Raw genomic sequence first — 26,568 nt, 5'->3', positions numbered from 1 at the left:
AGAGTAAGAAAAGGTCTTTCTGCTGAGTTAAATTCACACTGAGGGGACACTGCAGGTAATGAATCCCTGAGAGTCCATGCTGTAACTGCATTGATGATGTGACATGTGGGAGGAGATATATGAAGGCAGCAGACCAAGCAGTGATTTATAGATGAAAATGTACCAGAGAGCCTAGATGTAGATAGTGATGACCATCCATTGCGTACAGAGTGCAGTGATGGGTATGGTAGTTACAACCAGTTATGAACCTTAGAGCACCATGGCAGACAGCATCCAACATATTCTAGGAGCTGGCAGGGGCATTCATGTAAATAATATCACCATAATCAATAGCCGGTAGAAATGTTGCAGCCACAAAGTATTTCCTGGCATTCTGAGTTAAGCAATATCTATTTCTGAAAAAGAAACCCAGTTTTAATTTCAGTTTCTTATCAAATTTTCGACATCTGGCTTAAAAGAGAGATGTGCATCAACAAAAATTCCCAAGTATTTCTACGAATCTACAAACTCATTAGGAGCACCAAGCAGGAGGAAGAGCTGCTGGAACCAGGTTTCTGTTTGAAAACAGCATCCCCTTGGTTTTATCAGCATTTAGCACCAGTTTGAGATAGAACAAGTCTGAATGAATGATGTCAAATGCAGACTGTCGAAGCTGGAAAACCTTGGCAACTGAGTTAATGCGACATTAAACAATTGTATCGTCAGCATAGACATGCAAAGAGGCATCAGGAATGTTTTGACCTGCATTATTAAAATATAAATTTTAAAAAGTGTGGGTCTTAAAACTGAGCCTTGTGGAACACCATGACCGTTAATTAGCTAGATAAAGTGCCATTGTGTTGAACACATTGCCCTCGACCTGAGAGATAGTTATAAAACCAACCAATAGTGTCATCTGAGAAACTAATATTTGAGAGCTTATGACATAAGGTGTCATGATCTACAGTAACAAAAGCTTTGTGTCCTCCTTGGCAGCTGCCCCCACGTTTATAATGTCATCTACTGGAGGACACTTTAGAAATAAAAAAAATAAAAAAAGATGAAATTGGACTTGTTTTATAAAATGGCACAATCCTCTTTGGTTTTGGTGCAACTCAGACAAGCTGTTATCTTTTTAGTCCTATTAAAACTAAACTCTGTTTCTTTAAATTTAAGTTGTCCAGTGAGCTATCTGCAAGTAAGATATTAAATGTTCGCAATCTTTATAAAAAATCGTACTTTTCAAGATCTGATGTATTAATTTACCTTAGACCTTGACTGATGAGTCAAAATAGAAGTGTTAAGCTAATGTGTGTTGTAGATCAGTGATTGAGGTCAGGACCCCACGGTGGGTCAAGACAAAACAAGTGGGCCAACCTAAAAAAATCTTCAGATACATACAAACATTGGAAAATGACTGTTTCTGGCATATTCCTACAATAATTCTTACAATAAACAATAATAACAGTCATAAATTAATAAAACATTTATGATTTGGAAGATTGCTTATGTTGTCATTGTGCCTTTGTTTACCCACCCACTAAGAGAAAAGGGTAAATTGGAAATATTCTCATCCGTCCATCCATGTGTTGTGCATTGGGATACCTTGAAAATTAGGCAACATGCCAACTTCCATTTTTGTGTGTGGCTGCATCTACATGCATAAGGTTACTGTCGAAAGTTGGGTTGCCACATCAAAATTCAAGGTGGGCGAAGATTATTCTACAGTGGCCATGGTCTCCAATGGCCACCCCCTGGCTCCACCATTGGACCTGGTGGTGGATACATTTTCTCTCTACTCACCAGGATCCATCACTCTGTACTGCCTGGAACAGGCCAAAAAAACAAAAAATACCTACCTTTACTATTTTCCATAGCGTAACTCTTACCCACTTGAATATCTTGCACCATGAACATTAAAGTTTATTTGCACTCCCTGTTTATTTCCAGTCCAGAAAAACACTCATCTTGAAAACTACAAACATTTGTTATGCAAGTCCTTCGCTGATTGGGCAATTTGTGCACTGCTTGTTTACCAGGGTTATTAGCAGAGTTTGTATATGTAAACCAGTGTTAAATGGGATCACAAGCCTTTGTCACTATTATATTGTGAATTGGAACCTAAAACGTTTGGGAACCACTTCTGTACACCAGTCTGGAGTAATGTCTAAGCAGTAGTCTTTGCTTCAGATTTTTCTTACAAAGTTCCTTGGGAGCCAGAAAGGAGTGAGTTGTTTGATTTGTATTTAATTTCCCCTCAGTCTGTGTGCTGCTCAGTGAACACATTCTGACGGCTATAGTGGCTCCAGAGGGAAAAACTGAAGCTTTTTACAGTTGGCTGTCACAACACAACTGGGCCGAGGCTGAGCATGGCTGAGATTTGGCCTAAGAACCAAAGCTTTAAAGGCCTGTGGCTCCCCGAACGTGCCCAAGGCTATCACTTCCCTCACAACCATCTGAAGCTAACTTTGAGAGGTGAAGGTTGTGAATAGCCCAAAAGAGAACACAACAGCTTAGAATTTTTGCTTTCTTCTTTTTTCGACTTATACATACATGTATGCTATCAGTTAATGTTATCTAGTAAGTATTAAGATCAAACAATTTGACAACACTGTCTGGAAAAAAGCCATCATATTTTTAAAAAATTGATAAGACATTAGAAAATAGTTTTATTTATTGTAAGTGCCCAACAAAAAGCCCTTTTTTGTCCCAGTCATGGAGCGAAAAGGGGGAAATGGAAATGCATTCCGTCCATCTTTCCATCTGTCTGTCCATCCTTCCTTCCATGTATGATGCGAGTGTGATAGCTTGGAAAATAAGTGAGGTACAACTTCCATTTTAGTGTGTGGCTACATCTAGGTGGAAGAAAGTTTCCAACAAAAGGTTGGAACAAAAGTTTTCAACAACAAAATAAAAACAAAAAACTACCTCAATTCTTCTACAGTTTAACTCCAACCCACTTGAATATCTTGAATCAAATTCACTAAAATTTGTTTTCATTCCATTTACTTCCAGTCCCGAAAAACTACAATTATTCACTCTTCAAATGCCTCAGCGATAGGGGACATTGGCATACCACTTTTTTCCCAGTTTAATCTTCATTGGCATTAACGTTCAAAGCAATATATTTCTTACACACCAGCAAATGGAAAATACAGACCATAACAGCACTTTTCATTTTTGCCCCCCCACTGCTGAAAGATGATGATGGAGCACTGGTATTGCCTGTTCAGGAGGAGTTTGGAAATACATACTGTATAAAATGTATTAACTGTTTTAATTAACCCACTTACAAAGCCCTCAGCAGTTAAGCAACTTCAGAAAACACATAAATAGCTATGACTTTGTAAATTTTGTTGAGATAAAACTTGGTATGGCGGCAGTTCAGGGTCATCCTCAACACACATTGACAACACATCTTGAAAGATATGGCACATAACGTATTTTACATTTGACTAAAATGGTATTAATGCTGTCCTTTCTAATCTAAAGATGATCTCAGTTTAAAATTCTGGCATGAAATGTTTCTGGGGTGGCACGTGACTGCTGGACATGGGCACCAGTGACCCAAAAAGGGAGAATCGGGTAAAGATAATGGATGGATGAAAAGTTTGTTGATGCATTCCTTCAAGCAATGTTAGACCTTTAATTGATATTGAGTTTTTAAATTTCACACAGAAACACCTTTTTAAATATCTGGTTCCATCCTTTGTAAGTGTCAGAACATACATATAAAAACACAAGGGGAAAAATGTGGTATCAGTTAGGAAAAAATAATCCAACTTATCAGCATTTGCATTTTTCATTTGGAAAATTTTAAGTCTATGATAAGAATAGTGGTTTATGGTTCCATTCAAGAATAATGTTTATTTCTTCTACAATGTGGCATTTCTTCACAGAAACCTTAAACTGTTGTATCATTTCTGGTAATGAAACATTCATTCTCAGTTCTTGTACTTTTTTCCTCCATCTTCAGTACATTGATGACAGCTTACCACCGGAGTCACCTTACCTGTACGGTCTTCATCCCAACGCTGAGATTGGTTTCCTAACACAAACATCAGAGAAGCTTTTTCGCACTTTGCTGGAAATGCAGCCCAGGGATGGAGGAGTCGGAGAGGGAGGTGGGACGACGAGAGAGGAAAAGGTACACTGGATGACCCTGAAAAAACAGTTCTATTTCGTAAAAGCTTCGCCCTTTAAGGCTGTCGCTGATGGTTTATCCCAATATGCAAAGCATTGCACTGAAAAATTTAGTCCACGCCCACCTGCTGTGTGGGCCCCACCTGGTCCATATAAATTACATTAAGAGCAGGAAATCGGCTCCCATTTTTTCTTCAGCAAGCTAATAGCACTGTCAGAAGAACGAAGAAGGAAAGTTGTGTAGATGACCAACCTTTTTTAAGAATGCTTGGCCCGGCACGCCGACCTCCGGTCGTCCGGTGAGCTCTCCTCCCCAAGGAGAAGCTGACGAGCAGTCTTGTTTCAAGGTAAGCACCGAAGAATATTTCTCAGTGACAGGTCGTTACACGCAGGACAACGCCATCTTGTAATTTTCCTCTTATTGCTGACCCTCGGAGCGAATTGGATGGTTCCTCCGGGACAGGCGGCGCTCAGCTGCAGCCCCTCCTGGAGAGCGTAGTGTCAGTGGAGGAGGGCTGAGCAAATGCTCACCTCATCCCACCTCGTTTCGCATCGGCGATCACACCGCTCCCGGCCGACGGCGCCCTCTGGGGTTGCCCGGCGTAACCCAGGAGGCAGCTGACATGAAGGGACCCTCTTTTACGTCCCACGCCTTTTCCCGCCAGTTCGGATGATCCGGCGGAAAGGTTGTTTTTACAAGGTTCCATTCCGGCTCACCGTCTTGATCCACCTGGCCTCGTTTTCCCAACAGGACATCCTACGGGCGAGGCCACAGCCGTTTTTTCCTGGTAGATTGGGGGGGGGGGGGGCAGTCTCCACAGTCCGTACCAATCTCCAGAGCAGGGGTTCACCGAGCGGAAAGTCCCTCAGTGCCCCTTGGAGCCAAGCCTGATGGAGGCTTCTTTGGAGCAAGATATCCAGGTGGACTAGCGTCCCGTGCCTCCGGTTAGCGTAATGGAGACGGTGACACTGCTCTCCAACTGAGCTCACCAGCATGTGTTCCAGACGGCCGCAGCGAACAACACGTTACGCTGTTGGCGTACACGTTCAGAGGCGGGATGAGACGGTGGGCCCTCTGACCTTCGGCTCGCTCCGCTCTCGTAGCGGCTGCTTGCTAACGACGCTATCGGCCCCTGTAGTACGCTCCATCTACAGGGCAGCTGACGTCATCCCCAACCGGTGCGCCTCTTTTGCTGTCTGCCGCCCCGCATCGCAGCCAGAGAACGAGGTCCCAGAGGTTCTCCTGGCTCATCACTCCACCTTCCTCTCAGGAGAGCTGCAGAAGCTTTTGTTGGAGGGCCTTTTCATCAGTGAGAGATCATTTCTAGATGCTCCAAGGCTGCACAACGCCTCCGCAGTTCTGCTATGCCAGCCCCTCCCGTCAGATGTCCCCGGCATCCGGAAGTTCATTTTTTCCCGGACTTTGCCAACAGGGGGCCCTCTAGGACAACAAACAGAGCTCAATGGAGGATAACCAGGTGTTGGGTTGCTGGAGGTGTGTTGATGACACGAGATGTGGAATAATATCATTTTATGATGAAGTGTCTTTTAGCCAGGCTGTCAGCACGGATGATCTGACAAGCGGCCCTATCACACACACTCATCACGAATGAGCCTGTTAAGGTTGTTTCATTCACTGCCAGCGGTGCCAACACGCGCTCCCTTGGCATGAAAATGTGCCCGCAGCTCTCAGCGCCCGCAGTTCACGTCAACGTTAACGTGAGACCGCGGCACGAGCCCAGTAACATATCTCGCTCTCGGCAGGAACGACACACGTTTTCATCGCAGTGGTGTCAAACGCGCGCTCCTGCGGCGTCAACAGTTTCACAAGCCTCACAGCGGCTCCGCTCCTTCATCCCCGAAGAAGGTTTTCTGAATTAATACTGCAGCTTGTGGAATCACTCAAAAGCTCACTTGATTTGCAGCCAAGAATGAACGTTTTTCTGCAGACCGAGCCCAGTGGTAACCTCGCCACACTGATGCCGCACGCTGCCGCACGCTGCCGCACGCTGCTTCCTGACCGCACCAGCATCAAACGCGCGCTCCCACGGCAATCCTGGCTTAAGGCATCGCATGAATGAGAGCGCGCACACACGACTCTTCAGGGTACGTCGGCTCATACGTGCACCCGCTCCCCGAGCGTTTATACAGAGCAGCTGCGCTCAACGTGAGCACAACACAGATGAGCTGCGTCCCGCACCATCAGCAATCACACAAACGATTTGCTTGCTCGGGGGCGCGCGCATTTTCTTTCTCCTTCAGCGCGCACCAGCTCACATCAGTATGCATGTGAGTTTCACAGCATAAATGTGTGCCCGCTTTATAACTTTTTATAAACGAGTGGCAATGAGCGTGCGCTCCAGATGGATAGGCGAACCGTTTTCATCCGGGGATTCACGCTGCAGTACAGCTCAAACCCCGGTGCGGAGGAACTCTAATGACGTTTTCTGTCATTTCTGAACAGATCTCGTCCCCTCTCACAGAAGCTCAGGAAATTCTGATTTAAATGTAATTTCCAGAGTCTCAGAAGGAGAGGAAAACGCAGGGTTCCTCTCTCGCCACTCCCTGGTCCCAACGAACCGGAAAGATGAGATTTATTCTAGGTTTGTCAATTTTGAACTGTGAGAAACAACACTCCATTAATGTGTCCGAGCCACTCTGCAGCTGCCGCACAGAGCAGGGAGGAGGATGCTGCTTTATCTGGACACCTACTGCTGCTGGGCAGTTTGTACAGACAGGTGGCAGCAGTGCAAATCACATGAACCAGTTGAGTGATATCAGCTGTTTCCGTCAGCAGACCTACATCACACATGTCAGATTTCACAGAGGCACACACATTTAGCGAGCTGTGGGGGCGCTGTGGTTCTCCACACAGCAGTTCATTTAAATGTTTTTGGAGTGTCGCACGGGGTTTTTTGAATGTGATTCAACACTTGCCTTGAGCTACAGCATCATCAGGGTTTTTTGATTCACACAGACAGCAAGCGACTGTTGCATACATAACTGGCAGTAGATTTATGCGCTCAACCCATGTGCCACATTGTGAGACAGATGCTGTGTGGAGCACACCCAATCTGTTCTCCATTGGAGTAGGGTACATCTCATGTATTCTGAACAGGGGGCGGATGTGATGTCCAAAGACGGTCCTTTGTGGCACGGGGACCTGGGACCTTCCAACCAGAGCTATGGCTCAGACACGGCAGAAATCCTGTGAGCGCCTGTGAACGTGTAACAACATGAAAGAACGCTCAATGTCAACTATAATTATCATGGAGCCACGGGACGATCCACCATTAGGGGTGGACGTGTCTGCTCACAGCCTGTGGTTGTAATGCTTCTTCACCTCCCTCTCTCCCTCTGATATCACGGTTTTCTGAACCGAGCTGAGGAGGAGGGACTGACAGCTCCTCTGTCCCAAGTGCGTGAACGCATCATGGTTCCAGGCTTACGACACTTGTTATCGGGGCGCTCGTGGAACCTGCCGTGGAGGGAGGACGCTCTCCTCCAGGCGGGAGGAGCAATCAGGAGTTAATCAGAATAGGCCAGCACCTGTGGTCTGGCCGCTGTGCGGATCTTTTTGAGAGGATGGATCTTTCTCAAGATGTAGTGCGTATGATTCAGGATTCACGTGCTACAACCACCACAGCGCTGTTCACATCAAGTGGTCAGTTTTTCAGTGCTGCTGTACAGAGAAAGGTGTAGAGGCCATTTCATGTTCACTAGGTGTTGTGCCGTCCTTTCTGTAGCAGCTGATGAACAGAGATCTGGCGTTCAGCTCGTGTAAAACATTCACTGCGGCCATCTCTTCCTGTCACAAAATTTTCGAGACAGAACAGCTTTTAATCATCTGCTGATGAAACGTTTTGTAAAAGGTGTACAGAGAAGGCGTAAAGGCCACTTCATGTCCACTGGACGAAATGCTGTCCTTTTCTGCAGCAGTCGATGGACAGAAATCTGGTGTCCAGCACGGTTATTGTATGCTGCAGCCACGTTTTATTTTTTTTCTTGTCTCAAAGTTGTCGGAGACGGAACAACCTTTAATCATCCTCTGACGGAGCATTTTGACTCAGATTGAAATAGCAGCTGTGGGCCTGTTTGTGACAGGAGAAAACGCTCAGTGTCAATTATGGCTTTCTCTGAGCCCACGAGACGAACCACCGCTGGGGGTGGATGCATTTGCTCACAGCCCATGGCCCAAAATGCTTCTGTACGCGTTTTTCCTCCACCTCCTCTGATTTACGGTTTCTGAACCAAGTTCAGGAGGAGGGATTGACAGCTCTCCTGGTGGCCCCTGAACGCGTGAGCGCACCATGGTTCCCAGTTCTGCAACGCCTGCTGTCGGGGCGCCCGTGGAAACTGCCGTGGAGGGAGGATGCTCTCCTCCAGGCTGGAGGAGTGATCAGGAGTTACCCAGAAATAGGCCAGCACCTGTGGTCTGGCCGCTGAACGGATCTGCTTAGAGAGGATGGGTCTCCCACAGGATGTAGTGCGCACAATTCAGGTTTCACGTGCTGCATCAAAGTGGACAGTTTTTCAGCGCTGGTGTACAGAGAAGGGTATAGAGGCCACCTCATGTCCTTAGGTGGCATGCTGTCCTTTCTGCAGCAGCTGATGGACAGAAATTTGGCGTCCAGCACGATTAAAATGTACGTGCAGTCATCTCTTCCTGCCACGAAGGGTTCGGAGACAGAACAGGTTTTAATCATCCGCTGATGAAGCGTTTTCTAAAAGGTGTACAGAGACGCAGGCCTGTTTCACACCCACTTGTTCCACAGTGGGATTTAACACTGGTCCTGCAGGTCCTGATCAAAGCTCCATTTGAGCCTCTGGATCAGGTTCCACTTAAATTTTTGTCTCTTTAAACAGCCCTGCTGCTGGTTTTTAACATCCGCTAAGAGAGTGAGTGATTTATCTGCCCTCTCTGTCGCGCCGTCATGTCTCAGAATTCAGGCTGACGGCAGCTCAGCTGATTTTAGACCAAACCCAGCTTTTATGCCTACAAACATCACAAGCTCTTTTAAATCAAGAGCGATATCGTTGGAGGGGTCCCCCCCACCCCCCCACAGATCAGAAGAAGTAGCGTATTTTCATCTTCTCTGTCTGGTGCGGGCGTTGACGTGTTACATAGCGTGCACAGCTGCAATGCGTCAACATTTGTTTGTGCATTATAGAGATGCATCTGCAGGTTGCCCGTTATCCACCCAGCGCTTGTCACACTGGTTGTGTGAGGCCCTTTCTGAAGCCTACAGAGCATCAGATTTAGAGCCTCCTGTCAACCTCAGAGCACACTTGACCAGGGGTATCGCATCTTCAACTGCCTTGCATAATGGTGTGACTATGCAGGACATTTTGCACTGCGGCCGCGTGGTCAACACTCTGCTCATTCATTCACTTTTATCTACGTGATGTGACGGCTCGTTCCATGACATATTCTGTCCTTAGTGTTTACAGAATGAATATTGTTATTTCATGTAACTCCGTTTAACTCACAGCTGTCTGCATGCATTACAGTGTGAGATGTTGTTATCAATCACAAATTGTGATTGTTATTTTGGTTCTATTGTCACTAATCAGTTCACGACTATTGTTACCAATCAGTTCATTTGATTAATAATCAGCTCTCCTGTTATTATTAATCTGTTCATACTGTTCAGCCATAAACCGGTTGGTTCATGGCTCTTTTCAGCATTTTTCCCTCCCCGTTGAATTTCCCGGGGCGTTCATGCATTCAGAACGCATAGTTATACAAAATGCGTCTGTGCATGGCACACATAATTATGCACATGGGGAGCTGAGTGACAAGACATATCTTGGGCAAGCTTCTGCTTCATACGGTGTTCTAATGGACCCAGTGAGGTGAGGACAACATCTGCTTCGCCCATAACCCATCAGCGACAGCCTTAAAGGGCGAAGCTTATACGAAATAGAATGTTGGTTACGTACTGCTCCTAAATGGCTGAAGAAAAAGCTATTTTGGGAGCCGATTTCCCGCTCTTAATGTAATTTATACGGACCTGGTGGGGCCCACACAGCAGGTGGGCGTGGACTAAAGTTTTCAGTGCAATGCTTTGCATATCGGGATAAACCCATCAGCGACAGCCTTAAAGGGCTACGCTTATACTCATAGAATCTGGGGTTACAGTACGTAACCAACGTTTGGTGCAATAATAACAGATACAATGTAGAGCTTTATTTATTATTATTATTATTATTATTATCATTATTATTATTATTATTTAGTTTATGAAACATTAGCAATATCTGGTGAAGTTTGTCCATGACCTTGAAGAGTCACCAGAAAATTCTACATGATGGGCCACAGCTTTAGCTTAATAATTATGCAGGCTTTACATTTTTTTTTTTTACATCTTTCCACATTGGTTTTGTAATGATTTAATATTACGTTTTTATTGTTACATATCTGTTTGTTTTAACAAATTGAATTTTTATGTGCCCTTTCTGCAGTATACTTTATAACCAAGCAAAATTTCTTCCAAAGAGAACAAATAAAGAATGCTGAACCTCAAAATTATGGTATATTCACAATATGTATAATGACAATTTTGGTACTATTAATATCCATCCAAACATTATCTTTACCCGCTTCTTCCTTTTTGAGTCACGGGGGTCACTGAGTCCCAAACACAGCAGTCATTGTATGAGAAGCAAGGACACCCTGGACAGATCTCCAGTCCATCACAATATTAATATTAGTACTATTAATAAATATGTTTAAATAACTTAAAATATTGTTTTTCTAAAGGTGCAGTCCACTGAAACCCATTTCACCAGAGAGTTTATTTTTGTCAGATGTAGACTTACCTATTTTTTCTCTGAAGCCATGATTTGGTCTCTGTGGGCTGTCTGGACGGTCTGTGGACAGCAGAGACTCCTCTTCCTACCAGCAGGATGTCTGTAAAATTTGCTTCAGTACCAGCGCTAACAAACATACATTTTGTAATAAATAATACGTGTTGTTGTCCTAATGGAGGTGTTTACCCAGAGCAAACAGACTGAGAACAACAGACTCAAAACCCTTTAGAATGTAAAGTGATTCATTTACAGTGATATGGTTGTATACACTATGTACTGTGGAAACGTCTGGGACACCAGGAAGGGAAGGAGAGACATCAGAAGCTGTGCGGAGAAGTTAGATAATGCAGGCTGTAGATTTCTTACAGGACATTTGTAGAAGGGCAGCACAGAGAGAAAGGCTGGGAGTTCCAGGTGAGGAATAATACAAGGAGGCCAATAGCAAAATACCAGAATATAAGTAATGCTCCAGCAAGGAAGGAAGCTCTTCTGCAGCATCTTATAGTCCTGGCTCCCGTTAGTGCGATGACTTTCAGCTGTTGGTGGTTGACTAAACCTCTGGACTCAGGAACCTGCAGCAAGAGCTGAAAACCCTACAACTGTGGCGATTCTAATTCCTTTAGGCATAATTTACACACAACCACATTTTTCCTGATGCATGCTCAATAATCCAGGTAGACAAATCTAAAAAAATTTAAGTCAGGTCCTCTGGATGGGTTCAACAAAAAATATATAGAAACGTTTCGTCTTTCATCCGAAAGACTTCTTCAATCTGAAGAAGAAGAAGACTGAAGAAGTCTTTCGGATGAAAGATGAAACATTTCTACAATTTTATTTTGTTTTTTGAACCCGTCCAGAGGACCTGACTTAACTTTTTTAAACCACATTCTTCTTCACTTTCCCGTGAAGAATTTTATTAAATGTCCCACCCAACAAACAAAGCAGAGCCAGAGCGTTCTTCTTGTTCTCCACAACAGCAACTTAAGCTCCGAGCAGCTGGCAAACAAACTTTAGGTGAATTTTTGCCTCTTACAGAGCTGCAGCAGTGTGTCTGATGTGCCAAGAATTGTGGAACAGAGAAGGTGCAATCGATTGAGTACATTTTTAATGCATTATTTATTCTGTAAATAATTTATCTTAATCAATGTCTTAAAGTCCTGGCTCTAATATTTATGTTTGAGCCCCAAAGGATATTATGCTATGTTATTTACAGGGTCAACAATGAAATGGTCAGGATGAGAAGAACTGGTTGCAATGCAAGTGTCTATTCTACCTTTGTGTCTTGGACTTAATAAAAAGCCATTGTGGAGATCAAAATATGCACAAAAGTTATCAAATGGCCAAAATGTCAAGTGTGATGATTAAAAAAAAATTATAGAATAAATTTGGGGTTTACAAACCCCACATTCATACCAGCCTTTCTATGGCACATAGCCTAGGATCTATAAAAGGCCATAGGCAGAAATTACATAAACCCAAGATGAAGTGGGCATGGCTAGACCACAAAACTGGGCTTCTCATGATAAAATGTACACAGTTCTAATTTAAACATTAACCTTCAGGTTTCCCTCAAGGCTTCCATTTTTAATCACAGTTGGTTCCTCAACACATGCCAATATTTGATCATTGCCTGAGCCCCGCTCACTGGTAACAGGAAGTTACATATTTTACTTGAGGACAGCCTTCTCTGATATGCTTATCTGAAGACAGATAAATTGATGTTTCTTGGGATTAAGTATTGGGATTATATGCTGTTTGGTATGGTCTTGGCAGCGCAACAAGTTTTATATCTCATCATGACAATAAATGCTGGTACAAATCCCACATGTTTTGTCCATTCTTTACCAAAATTGACCAAAATTAAAACAAGAATACCACATATGGCACATTATACACCCACTGACAAACTATTGTAACAGGTCTCTCTTGTAAATGAGATTTTGAGGCTCAATGGTAACTAACGTGTATAAATAAAGTTCTTATAATAAAATTGTACAGCAATATAGCAATTTATAGCAATGACTCAGACAAGAAAATACCATGTCTACACTTGACCTTGATTTGTGAGCTTGACCTTGAAGCTGGGATGATGAAAAGCATATGCAACACACAATCTAGTGATGATGCATGTGTGTATAAAGTTTTGATAAAATATCTTGAGCAGATCAGAAGTTATGAGTGGGACAAGAAAATTACGGATGTACAGAAGCAGACCATACGTCTTCCTTATGGTCGTATAAAAATTATTCTAGTCCTAGACATATTTACATTACCAAATCATGTAGACAAGTTAATTTAAAATTTTTGCTTTGGACACATTTGTTTTGTCATGTAAAAGGAATTTAGTATAAATTCATGCAACACTGTTTGATCTGCTGACATCTCATGCTGGATATATGCCCCGGTCTGAATAGACTCCATTGTCATAATCAAAGCAAAATTTTTGTGCTTGTTCCAGTTTTCCACTTCAGATTTTGTATACAGAACAATTTGTTTAACAAAAATCAATTCAGCTTTAGAAAAATAATCCTGTTTAATGCAGTTCAATGCAGCAAGTTTAAACTATTTTATTTTATTTATGTCTTGCACGTCGGGCTAGGAGAACAGCCTGACACAAAATATTTTCATAAATCAGTATCCCTAAAAATCCTATCCAACACTTACAAGGTCATGGATCCTGAGCAAAAAAACAAGATCCTGGCTACAATAAGCTGAAATTAGCCTTTAATTTGTAGAGTTGCCAGGTTTAGCCTTTATCATGATCGGCTTCCGTGTGTAGAACCCAAAGTGCAGGAAGATGAATGAGGCTCCAGTAAATAAGTAAAATAGTTTATTAATTAAATAAACAAAACAAAATGCTGACGGGGCAGCTAACTTACTTAAAGGAGGACACGAGGAGAGACAGGTCATGAAGCCTTAGGACAAGGACAATCCAGAGACAAAGACATAACACCTAGGGGCTGAATATATACAACACTAACAAGGTGAAATGACAGACACCTGCGGTGATTAGGATTAAACACAGGTGCGACAGTGCTGGAACACAGGAGGAGAAATGCTGAGGGGTGACAGGCAAAAATGAGGAAAAACACAACATGTAAGACAAGACCCCAGAAACCCTACAGGACCCCCCTCTCAAGGGATGGCCCCTGAATGCCCAAATGAGAGCACCAAAGGACAAAAGTAGTGCACAGAAGGAACAAATGAAAAGCCGACAGGTAGGAACTTGGGAAAACACAGAAACCCTAAACCCCCCTTAGTCAAGGTGAGCGGTCAGGAGACCTTCCACGGCAGGACAGAGGATCTGGGGGGCGACCAGACGACCATCCATCAGCAGGCCAGAGGTCTGGCAGGCGGCCAGAAGACCCTCCACGGCAGGACAGAAGATCCGGGGGGCGACCTGACGACCATCCATCAGCAGGTCAGGGGTCTGGCGGGTGGCCAGGAGACCACCCATTTATGGCCAGTGGGGAGACCACAACTGCAGGCGAGGAGACCCCTGGGACAGCTGTGGCTTGATGGGCAAGGACCTCTGGGGGATGAGCGAGGACATATGGAGGGTGAGCGAGGACCTCAGGATGAGCGAGGATCTCTCGAGGGTGAGCGAGGACCTCTGGAGGGTGAGCAAGGACCTCAGGACGAGCGAGGACCTCTGGAGGGTGAGCGAGGACCTCAGGACAAGCGAAGACCTCTGGACGAGCGAGGGCCTCAGGAGCAAATACCTATGGACGAGCGAGGGCCTCGGGAGCGAAGACCTCTGGACGAGCGAGGGCCTCGGGAGCGAAGACCTCTGGACGAGTGAGGGCCTCAGGAGCGAAGACCTCTGGACGAGTGAGGGCCTCAGGAGCAAAGACCTCTGGACGAGCGAGGGCCTCGGGAGCGAGGACCTCTGGATGAGCGAGGGCCTCTGGAGGAGCGAGGACTTCTGGATGAGCGAGGGCCTCTGGAGGAGCGAGGACTTCTGGATGAGAGAGGGCCTCTGGAGGAGCAAGGACCTCAGGTGCTGGCACAGGAACCAATCTAGGTGCTGGCACGGGAACCAGCCTTGGTGCTGGTACAGGACCCAGCCTTGGTGCTGGTACAGGACCCAGCCTTGGTGCTGGTACGGGACCCAGCCTTGGTGCTGGTACGGGACTCAGCGAGGTAGGAGCTGGTGCGGGAACCAGCGAGGTAGGAGCTGGTGTGGGAACCAACGAGGTAGGAGCTGGTGCGGGAACCAGCGTTTCAGGTGCTGAGGCGGAACCCAGCATGGTAGGAGCTGGTGCGGGGACCAGCAAGTCCTGGGCTGGTGCGGAGACCAGCGGGTCCAGTGCTGAAGCTGCTGGCATGGATGACCACACAGGTACAGCTGGAGGTGTGTGATAGAGATCAGCTGGAGGTGAGCTGCGTGGAGAACCAGGATGGTAGGAGCCAGCAGAAGCGAGCGCAGCACGCGTCTCTCCATCCATGCCCGCCGGAACTGCTCCCACATCTCAGGCGAGCCGTCAGAGTTGTCAGCCCTGGTGTACTTGGAGATGACATCCTCCACAGTGATCATCCTCCCCCAGAGATCGCTGGGGCTGCAGGGTTCCTCCCCCCTAGTGACAGGTACGCAGGGGTGTACGGCTTCCTCCCCCCCAGCGACAGGTATGCAGGGGTGTACGGCTTCCTCCCCCCCAGCAACAGGTGCGACGTCCTCCCCCCCACGAAGGGAAACGCATGGACTGGGTTGCGTCTGAGGAGGGACGTGTTGGAGTTCGGTGGAGCCGGCTCGGTTCCGCCGCCCGTTCCTCCTGCGGTGAGTCCGAGCAGACTGACCCCCTCCCTTTGAAGACCGCTCCAGGAAAGCAGGAGGTGGTTGGGGAGGAGGTGGGTTGCGAGGAGCTGCCGTTCTGTGAGGAGGTGAAGAAAGGCAAGGTGGTGAGGCAAAAGACCCAGGTTTAAAAGCCAGGTGGGTACCTAGGTACAAAGTCTTTCTCCTCTCCTCCTCCTCACGCTGAACAGTTTTCGCTGCCTCGCGGGCCAGGAACTCAAAAAGAGTGATCTTCCTGCTGGGTTCGGTCTGGTCTCTGGATTCTATCATGATCGGCTTCCGTGTGTAGAATCCAAAGTGCAGGAAGATGAATGAGGCTCCAGTAAAATAGTTTATTAATTAAATAAACAAAACAAAATGCTGACGGGGCAGCTAACTTACTTAAAGGAGGACACGAGGAGAGACAGGTCATGAAGCCTTAGGACAAGGACAATCCAGAGACAAAGACATAACACCTAGGGGCTGAATATATACAACACTAACAAGGTGAAATGACAGACACCTGCGGTGATTAGGATTAAACACAGGTGCGACAGTGCTGGAACACAGGAGGAGAAATGCGTGACAGACAAACATCAGGAAAAACACAACATGTAAGACAAGACCCCAGAAACCCTACAGCCTAAGAGAAAAGATGAGGAACTGAGTCTGTCAGCTGCTGATCCTCTGCATCAAAAAGAGTCAGCTGAAGCAGTTTAGGCATCTGAATAGGATACCTCCTGGACACCTCCCTCTGGAGGTCTGGAGTGCGTTCCTGGGGACAGGGATTTCTGGGTTTCCCTCTTGAACTTGCTTCTTCCGTGACCAAAACATTGATAAGTAAAATGGAAAGATGGAGTATTTATAAAACATTTCGTTCTCTGCTTTAATCGAAAATCTAACCCCGCATTTTTCCCTAAGGCTAAACCTGGCAACCCTACAAAAAAAGGCTAATTTCAGCTTATTGGACCCAGGATCTTGTTAACGTCCATACCACCCTGAACTCGCCCGATCTCGTCTTATCTCGGAAGCTAAGCAGGGTCGAACCTGGTTAGTACTTCGATAGGGGACCACCTGGGTATACCAGGTACTGTAAGTTGTGGCCGAGATGGGATAGAGGTAGGGCAGCTGTCTTGGGACCAGAAAGTTGCTGATTTTACTCCCCGCCATGCCCACATGTCATAGTATCCTTGAACAAGACACCCAATCTTAATTGCTCACCGGGCACTTACATAGCTGCCCGCTGCTCCACCTGGGTGTATCTCAGGAGCGATGGGTTAAATGCAGAGGACTAATTTAATAATTGTATAGTAACATAGAATGATGACAACAAACTTACTTAGTCTTTCCACCTTTGAAATAATTTTTACATATGCATCTGGTAGAAATATATTGTGTGTCCTTATCATCTTTACTTTTATATTTACCATTCAAATGTGGCGGAAAACATTAAAATTTCCTTAACAATTTGAAAATGTATTTCACCTTCAACATGCCTTCACAGTGTATGCTATTACAACCCTAATTGAAATATATAAATGAGAGCATATTAACTCAGTAAGGACTTGGACACAGTGCTGAAGAAAGGCTAGACCTTTATTTGAAGACAACATGATGATAAGTGAACTTTTGTCTTGCATGAGGGTGACTGTATCACCGAACCATGAATATATGATGACAGCAGGTGACATTTTCTTTGCTTCCTGCACACACTGAATTGAAACTAATTTTCACATTGACTGTTTAAGGCCTCAGAAAGCTCAGAGGGAAAATGGGATGTGGTGACATTTTTTGTTGTGTTTTATGGTTTGGTTCACTCTGAAATTAAGCTTGTTTGATGGTAAAAGTTAAAATAGTTTATCTTAGAGAGATTGTAGTATTTATTTATATTTTCTTTATGAAGTGAGTGTCACTTTCTCACAACCACTAATAGGGGTTTGGGTCGTGAGTGTTCATTTTGCTTAAAAGTCATTTATGCTGCTACTGTTGCTTGAAACAAGCTGTAAAATTATATTACATTTTTAAAGGTCATGATTAGTTTCATGCTTGTGAATAGTGTAAAGCTTAAACATATAGAAATACCTATTTCAGAATCACAGTATCAATGGATTTTTTGTTCTATCCAACAACTTCTTGTTCTTTTTTTGTTTTTGTTTTGAGGAATCAATAGCTGATTCCAAATCAGCTGTAAGAATAAATCTATGCCATCTAGTTTCAGGAGAGAAGGTCCTCATTCAGGGGTCTGTTTTATGGTCACAAAATGATGGAACTAAGAGTCGTCATCTGCAACTTGTGGTATGTCAGTGTCCCCTGTCGCTGAGGGATTTAAAGAATGAATGTTTGTAGTTTTCAAGATAACTGTTTTTCTCTACTCAAATTCTACAGGGAATGCAAGTAGAAAGTTTAAGTGAAACATTATGCACAATGGTGGGGCCAAGGGCTGGCTAATGATAACTTTTCATCCATTAAGTAATCTTCGACCACCCCGATACATACTGTATGACTGGTGACTCTGGCTGAGTGGTTAGAGCAGTCGTCCTTCAATGGGAGAGTTGAGTGTTTGATTCCACCAGCAGTCACATGCTGAAGTGTCCCTGGGCAAGACACTAGCTATGTTTACATGCGCAGAATTCTTTGACCAGATTGAAATATGTTCTGTTTGAATAATTCAAATGTATTGTTTACATGGGCACAATCTGTTCATGACGAGCGTTTACATGCAGCGGGCTTTGTTCTGAACAGCAGTACTGGCATGCGCAGAGTGGTAAACTCTCCTTAAAAAAAACACAGAAGAAAAAGTTCTACTTCCGGGTGAACGTAAACAAATCTGTGCACCCAAAATGGACCCGCGACAGGTTTTAATGATGGTGGAGACGTTACTGCACTCCCTGACTGAGCTACAGGTAATACAGATCATTTTGAGCTATTCCAAAGTTTCTAGTAGAAATGTTGTGTCTCTCACCGACCAGTTTTGCTTCCCTGACATGCTAATAGTATTAGCATTAGCCAGGCGGAAATGGCAAAGTCGCACATGCGCAGTTAGGTCATTTTTTCACGATCAGATAAAAACGAACAGATCAAGCATTTACATGCACATCGGGTTACGGATCGGCGTAAACCACCCGTTTCGTTCTGATCACAAATTATATTGGATCGCGCCGAATACACAAAAAATAACCCGAACGGAGTGTTTACATGACACACTTTTATTCTGACCGGCTATTTGATCCAGTTACTTATGTCCATGTAAACATACCCACTGAACCCCTCATTGCCTCTGATGTGTCCAGGGCTTAATTTGAGCCAGATCCTGCCGAAACAGGATCTGGGAACTCCTATTGTGACAGGGTGCAGAACTCTAAGGCTTACTAATAATAAAGTTATGAACAAATATGACTGCCTTGAACAAAAAAAGCTTATAATGGATATGTAAACTGAAAGTAATTACATAAACACAAATTTTAAACACAACAGCTACTTATGAGCATACAAGCTGCCCCTTCAAGTAGCATTTCCGTGTTTACTCTTAAAAAAGTCTCTGCCCCTAAAAAGTGGTGGAGGTGAGTGCCGAGCTAACCAGGCAGTCGTACGTGGGCAGGAGCCCACAGGCAGCTGCGACAGACTGAGGAGGCTTCACATGTGTAGTCAGACAAAATCCAGCAGGGACAGTGTTGAGCTTGAAATTGTCAAGTAATGGGGAGGTGGGGATAGGATGCTTGACAGAAGTTGAATGTTTACAAATTTAGGTAAACTTAGATGTTTAACAACCTGTTAAAACACACCAGAATGTAGGAAATCTGTATTTTATTCAAATTTTCTGGGGGAGGACCCCCAGACCCCCCCCCCCCACACACACACACACACCACCACCACCGGCTATCCGACCCACTATTTGCATTACAGCGTTGATAGGTTTACAAATTAAGCCCTGGTCCCATCAGTGTGTGAATACGATCTAAAGCACTGATTAGTCATGCAAACATACATGCATACATGCATGATTTTGACTTGGCAACTCAATTTTTGATAGTGACCTTTCTTTGGCCTAAGATGCAGCCACACACCAAAACAGAAATCGGCATGTTGCTTATTTTTCAAATTGCCATGCTTAAAACACAGTCGGACATACAGTATATGGCAGAAACCGTCTTGGATTTTGAAGTTGCAACCCAATTTTTGAAAGGAACATTTTGCACACCCAGATATAGCCACAGACTAAAGTAGAAGTCGATACCTCACTTATTTTTCTAGTAGTCATGCTCACAAGAGGCATGGATGGAGGGTTTTTCCAATACCCCCCTCCTCGCTGTCAATGAGGGACAAAAAGCAGAAATATGAGCTTCCAAATTTCAGGCATAAAATTAGATTTTATTGTTGCTGTTTATTATTTTGCCCTTTGGTTTTCCTTCAGAGTTCCTTCTGTTTATTAGGTTTCTGATTATTTTCTAATTGGCTTTAGAGCAAAACAAATGAGTTTTATACTTCAGTCTGATGTTAATTTTACAATTCATTCAACATTAATTAAAGTGGACATGTACAAAATATATATTTGTTTAATTTAATTCTCAAGCCTATTTTACTAGTCTAAACATTTTAAAACACTCCTAACTGAGCTGAAACAATGCTGGATATTAAACGCTGAATTAATAATGAACCAACTTAATAAAAAAGGTTTTTGTTTATGTTTTATCAAGATTCCCCTATTTAATAATGTATAGACTACTTCTTAGGTGAAGAGTTTTGTGAACCCAAACACGGACCATAAGGAGGAGGAGCTGAAGCAAACAAAATACTTTAATTAGACTTACAAAGAATGTAAAGGCTCCAAGTTTGTGGCAGAAAACAAAAGTCCAGTAAAAGAAAGCCGATCGTAAATCTGAGGTGTAACAAGTTCAGGTGAAGCTAGAGCAGAGACAAGCTGAACTTGGCAAACAGGCAAAGTTGACAGAGTCAAAGAAAAAAGAAAGAAAAAAAAAACAGAAATATACACTTATCAGCCACTTTTTTTAGGTCTGCTTATTTATTTCCTTTTTAACACAAATAACTAATCAGTCACAGGCAGTAACTCATAGGCTTTAGGTATGTAGATGTGGAGATGGCTTGTTGAGATTTAAACAGCATAAGAATGGAGAAGAAAGAGGATTTAAGTGACTTTGAATGTAGCCTGGTTGTAGGTGCCAGACAGATTTGTCTGAGTATTTTATAAATTACAGATCTGCTAGAATTTCTACGCACAACCATTTGTAGGATTTACAGAGAATAGTTCACACATGGAAACAAAAAATCCAATGAGCACCATTTGCATGAACAAAAAAGCCTTGTTAATGTCAGAGGAGGATGCAGACTGGTTTGAGATTATAGAAAGGCAACAGCAGCTCAAATACCCGCTCATTACAAATAAAGGTCTGCAGAATACCATCTCTGACACAACACCTCAAACCTTGAAACAGATAGGCTACAACAGTGGAAGACCACAATGTGTGCCCCTCCTGCACAGCTGGAAACAATGAAAACAACAGGAAGATCCTCCCAGGTATGAATAAAATCCCTTGGAGAAGTGCACATCACTTGCCTCCTTTTTTTCATTCAACCTTTATTTAGACAGATAAATCACATTGAACCTTGAATACTTGAATACTGAGGAACAGCTTCTACCCTGAGGCTGTTAGACTCATGAATCTCTAACTAGAATAATCACTGTGAAAAACCATATCATGTTGTTGCTGATCTGTTTCATGTTGCTGCTGATCTGTTTCAATGTTGATGTGTTCATGCGTGCACATCTGCTCACAGACTCATGTTCATGTTTGTGCTGATGTTCAATGTTTTATGTTATGAGTGCTTAGTGTATATTTAGTTGATGTTTTTCTTAGTTCATATCTTAGATGTTATTACTGTTTTTCTTATACATTTTATTGTTGGATGTAACTGGGACCCTGTGTACATAATTTCGCTCCACCACATGTACCACATGAGGTGCGAATGACAATAAAGAAACTCTGACTCTGACTCTGACTCTGACTCTGAATACTCATTTACAAGTGAGACCTGTTTAAATGGACAAAAGGTTTTTTTTTCCTCCCAGGCCCTCATTGAGGTGGCAGCTTCTGTTTTTTCCTCCCCTGTTTTTCCTTCTTCCTGCACTGCTCTCTGTCTGTCTGAAGCACCTGGGTCCCATCTCCCGAACATAAATTAAGAAGATTATGGATTTGGTATTGTGGGCGTTCAACTCTATTGATAAGATTTTTTCATCAAAGCGACAAGGTCCTGGAGAACCAGCGTGTCCAGCTGAGACTCACGCTGTGGGGTACGTCATGGATTCGTGGGGACTGTGGCAGATGATGTGTCTCTCAGTCCTGTCTCAGGAGGATGTTGAAAATGCTTACATATTTGGAATTATGATAGCAGGGACTCTGCTTTTTGGCATCGGCGGGGCCCTGTTTTATCGACTTTTGAAGAAGACATCGGCAGCAGTTTCGGCCATGGAAAAGCTTCAGAGTCAGTGTGAAGGTCTGGTCCTCGCGGTGAGAACTTTAAATCGTCTGGTTTACAAACTTAACCGTAAGGTGGAGGCGATTGAGAATCGCAGGCCACCTGTGGCTTCTGGGACTCGTCAGCGTGGTGGGTTCGATCGTGAAGGAGACTCATAGCATGGATCAGTGGAATGGAATCCCACAATTAAGCATTTTCGGAATTAGAACGCCCAGATGGACTCAAGGCTGAAGAAAAAAGTAATCTCTGCCTGAAGAAAAACAAGAATCAAGCTTATCTAAATCTGACTCCTGACAGCCTCGGAGACACCCCCACCCCCCCCCCCCCCGAGAACTTTCTGTGCAAGCTTATCAGAACTGTCCGCTGAAATAACATCTTCAGAAACTTTGGCTGATCTGAAAAAATGCTCATGGACCATTCTCAACACCTTGATGTCCAATGCAAATGTAATCATGTTTTAATTGCGCTGGTAGATTTTTTTTTGATGTCTCAAATCATGTCCTGATAGACAAGATGTGAAAGATCTTTTTTTTGTAATACCACTATCTACCCTCATGTTTCTACCCCTTTTCCTATCTAAGATTATTATCTGATAAGGATAAAATGGCCACACTTTCTACAGTTACAGCTTTGTGCACTCCGCCCATCTTTCGGACGACTGTACGTAAATATTTGCGTTGTACCTTGGTGCAATTCCAATAAAGTTTATTCTGATTATAATTCAAATAGTAATGAAAGTGACACATGTATAGGATTTGGAGGCAAAAAAAAAAAAAAATCCTATCAAACTCTTTCTCCTTGACCAAGGAGAAAGACATTGAAAAAACACCCCGTACATAGGCACATTGTGAAGTAGGTATTCTGCAAGGGAGGGGAAGTGACAAGAGTGGTGATCGTGTCAAGGATACTCCAGAGGTACTATAAAGGCTCCAGTATACTCGCACGGACCTTTTTCCGCACGGACTCGACGTGCACTGTCTGTAGAGGGTTGAGACTTCATACTCGAGCATCCACCCTGAGTGGCTGCAGACCAGCTCCACAGGCAAGGGGCATTTACCTTTGGGACAAATTGAGGTCGTTGATTGGTCATTTGCTGACACGCCTACCATGCTGGGCCTGATTTTAATTCACTCGTGACAAATTCCTTCATTTCTCACCATTTCAGTTATGGCGTCAATGTACAAAGAGGAAGAGATTGCTGCCTCTTGGGAAATAAAACAAAGGAAAAGGCAATTAAAACAGATCAGGGATGACGATGGGGAATTTAATACATTGGTGTTGCATACAAAACATTCCGTCGCTGGCCAGTTCATTGTGCGACACCGAGTACGGTCGTAAAAATTGAGCTTTGCACGGACATGCCCTGCGGGCGTCCGCTTCGACTCTAATCTAGTATGCGCGGACTTCCGCGGACTGAAGTACGTCCAAGTATACTGGAGCCTTAAGAGTTTTGTTAAGATTGGTACAATCATTCAGTTCCCTCTGGTGAGATCCTTAAACACTCTCATGCCGAGGTCGACCTGGAACAGCACCAGAGAGAATCTGAGAGTCCTGAAATGTCAGATGACACAATGTGTATTCAGCCGGGTCCCTCTGATAGGTCCACAGACTTCCTCGGTGGAAGGGGAAGGGAGGGGGCAGAGCATCAATTTACAGGGCCTCCAGGCGAATTGAGATGAGGTGGCCAGTCAAGGCCAGCCATGGAGTCGAATTCAGATAAGCAACAATTGTTTTGGGAACAGGCAGAACTTTATTGATTCATGTCTGCCTTGAGTCTTTGCTGGTCCTCTCGAATCCCTAACATACAAATTAAGTGGACAGACGCAGGCAGTCTGACCAGGGCCAAATTTGCTGCCGACGACTTCCTTGCTTATTGATAGACCAAGAACCAGCTGAATCCAAAAAGGAAACCAGTTATCATGAATCCAATTGTATATGCATCCTTGGCTCTTGACTGTTCGTCAAGAAAAGTCGACTCGCCTGAAGCTTGTCTTCTCGTTGAGAAAATTTTATCAATTGCGTTGAGACCAACTGATCCCATCCATAGCAAAAATTTACAGTTCAGAAGATATGTAGAGAGAGGCTCTGAAGCAGTTTCACAGACAGGACAGATCAATGCAAAGAGGAGGAGGAAGAGGAGAGGGAAAGCATCCGCCCTTGAAAAGAGCTAGTGGTGAAGTGGCAGAGTATTTAACTGAGATTTGAGAAGGGACAAACCTGTAGTCATTCTGAGCAAACCCTGCACATGACTTTGTGCTCATTATGAGAGCCTACAACATGTTCTAGCACTCTGAATATATCAGAAATAGGACTACTTGCTACTATTAGACAATTTGGCTCAGTATTTTTAAAACTCAAAGACATGTTTGTATTGGTTAATATCAGTATAATTATATTACTTAAAAAAATGAAGGAATTAGTAAATGGTTTATTTGGTAATGTCAAAAGAACTGTTTCAAACAAACAAATAAATACATAAATTAAACCCAGACAATTGAAACAAACAACCATTCACTTCCGGCCTGGGACTTGAACTGGCAACCGTCTCGCCAAGAGGCAGTAGCTCGACCAACTGAACCACCGTGTTGCCCAAAACAGCAAATCATGACCTAAAACCAAAAAAGTTGCAAAATGCTATCTAAATGTTAAAAGCAACTAAAAAACAAGCTTAACCATCAGCACCGTGAAATCTGTTACCTAAAATTAGCATTAGTACAATTAGTTTCGGCAGACTTAGCATCAGCAATAGTAGTGTCGTGGAAAAAAGAGATTCCCAAAACAACCAGGAATAAGCTTCATCATGTTAATTTACAAAGCTTTAGAGAACAGCCAGCAATCACAGACGATCAATGCATTTACAAGTTCGCACTTATCAATGATTTCAGCTGTCTGAGGCTCTGACCTGTTCTGACTTCCTGAACTGAAAAAAAAAAAAAAAGTTTTGTAGAAATTTCCAGCCTCCAGCCCCTACCCGCCCTGTCCAGATTTATCAGAACCAGCTACAGTCAGAAGCAGGGATAAATCTGGGATCTAAGGGCTCTCAAAGAAAGACATCACTGTAATCATATCAGTCTCCTTGAGGATAATAGAATTATCTCTTGCTGTCCCTTTACTGACCGGTCACATGAAGACGGATTATTACATAACAATAAAAGAGCAGTGAAATTATGGAGCATGGTGAGTGCAAATAATACACATTCCTTTGACAGTAGTGGCAAAAATAACTCAACTGCAGATTTAACTTAGCATCAGTAGCAGAATGAGTTGAATGTTTTGCTACAGGATCAGTTACAAAGCACCAAGAATACAATAAGTTGTTTTCTGAAGTTTACATGGTGAATGCATGTTTGTTCTGTTCTATTGCTGATGTGACGCCATAGGATAAAAAGAAACGGTTGCATAAGAATGAGACTGGAGGAGCTAAATGGCATCTGGCATGAGGGGACCTTTGTAATTAAAGTTCCAGAGTTCAGCCGTTGTCTCTTTACTTTCATTTGCCAAAAAAAGCATGTAGAAAAATACAAAAGGAAACAATACTGTGTGTGCTGACTCAGCATTTATTCAATTATGTAGCCAATGTCCCAACATGAAGACGTGAAAAAATATGAACACTGTAACCATGTGCATGTATCCCTGGGGTAGAACGGATCTTGTCAAACTAGTCGCAATTACACCCGAACCTTGACTGATTTTACAATTAGTGGAACAGGGGAATACTTCCAGCACTCATCTTTGGTCCACTAAATCACCTGGATGAGAAAATGTAGCCAAAGAACAATGCTGTCAAATATCTTCCATGTCATAAAACATTTTCCACATGAGACCTCTTAAAATGTCACTGAAATCAATCCAGTCAGTTACATCCCACAGGAGCAGACAGCCTTGTTGATCCTAATAAAGCAGTTGTCACCAAATGTGGGCTGCTGTCCTGCTTATACAAGCACAATAACACAACACAACTGCTGCTAATTCCTCCCAGCTTGTTGTATTAATGTCAAAACTAATGAAGAAAATACTTGTTCAAAAACTAACCTGGAACTGGAGCGAGAACCTGATCCAATATATAAGTGCAGCATAAGAAGAACACCTGACATGCAGTAAACGTTCATTGACTCTTAAAACCTTAATGAAACTGTAAATTATTCACAAATAACACACACACAGGTTTAACAACTGTCAAATATACCATCCATCCATCCATCCATTCATTTTCTAACAACTGTCAAATATACCATCCATCCATCCATCCATCCATCCATCCATCCATCCATTCATCCATCCATTCATTCATTTTCTAATAACTGTCAAATATACCATCCATCTATCCATTCATTTTCTAACAACTGTCAAATATACCATCCATCCATCCA

At 43.6% G+C, this 26,568-nt stretch overlaps 1 protein-coding gene and 1 pseudogene across 1 annotated transcript in view; both read left to right on the top strand.

The window, feature by feature from the left end:
* The window catches only part of dnah9 (dynein, axonemal, heavy chain 9), a 428,033-nt gene that overhangs the window by 382,265 nt on the left and 19,200 nt on the right, over nt 1-26,568 (top strand). The window contains exon 74 of the mRNA XM_037691599.1: nt 3,956-4,126. Coding sequence (XP_037547527.1) covers nt 3,956-4,126 — 171 coding nt within the window. The remainder of the gene's footprint in view (nt 1-3,955; nt 4,127-26,568) is intronic.
* LOC119424251 lies at nt 16,687-16,805 on the top strand (annotated as a pseudogene).

Source organism: Nematolebias whitei, chromosome 17 (assembly GCF_014905685.2).
Source record: "Nematolebias whitei isolate Nwh7 chromosome 17, NemWhi1, whole genome shotgun sequence".
Lineage (NCBI taxonomy): Eukaryota > Metazoa > Chordata > Actinopteri > Cyprinodontiformes > Rivulidae > Nematolebias > Nematolebias whitei.
The sequence above is the reverse complement of the archived record's forward strand: the minus strand, read 5'-3'. Positions and strand labels throughout refer to the sequence as shown.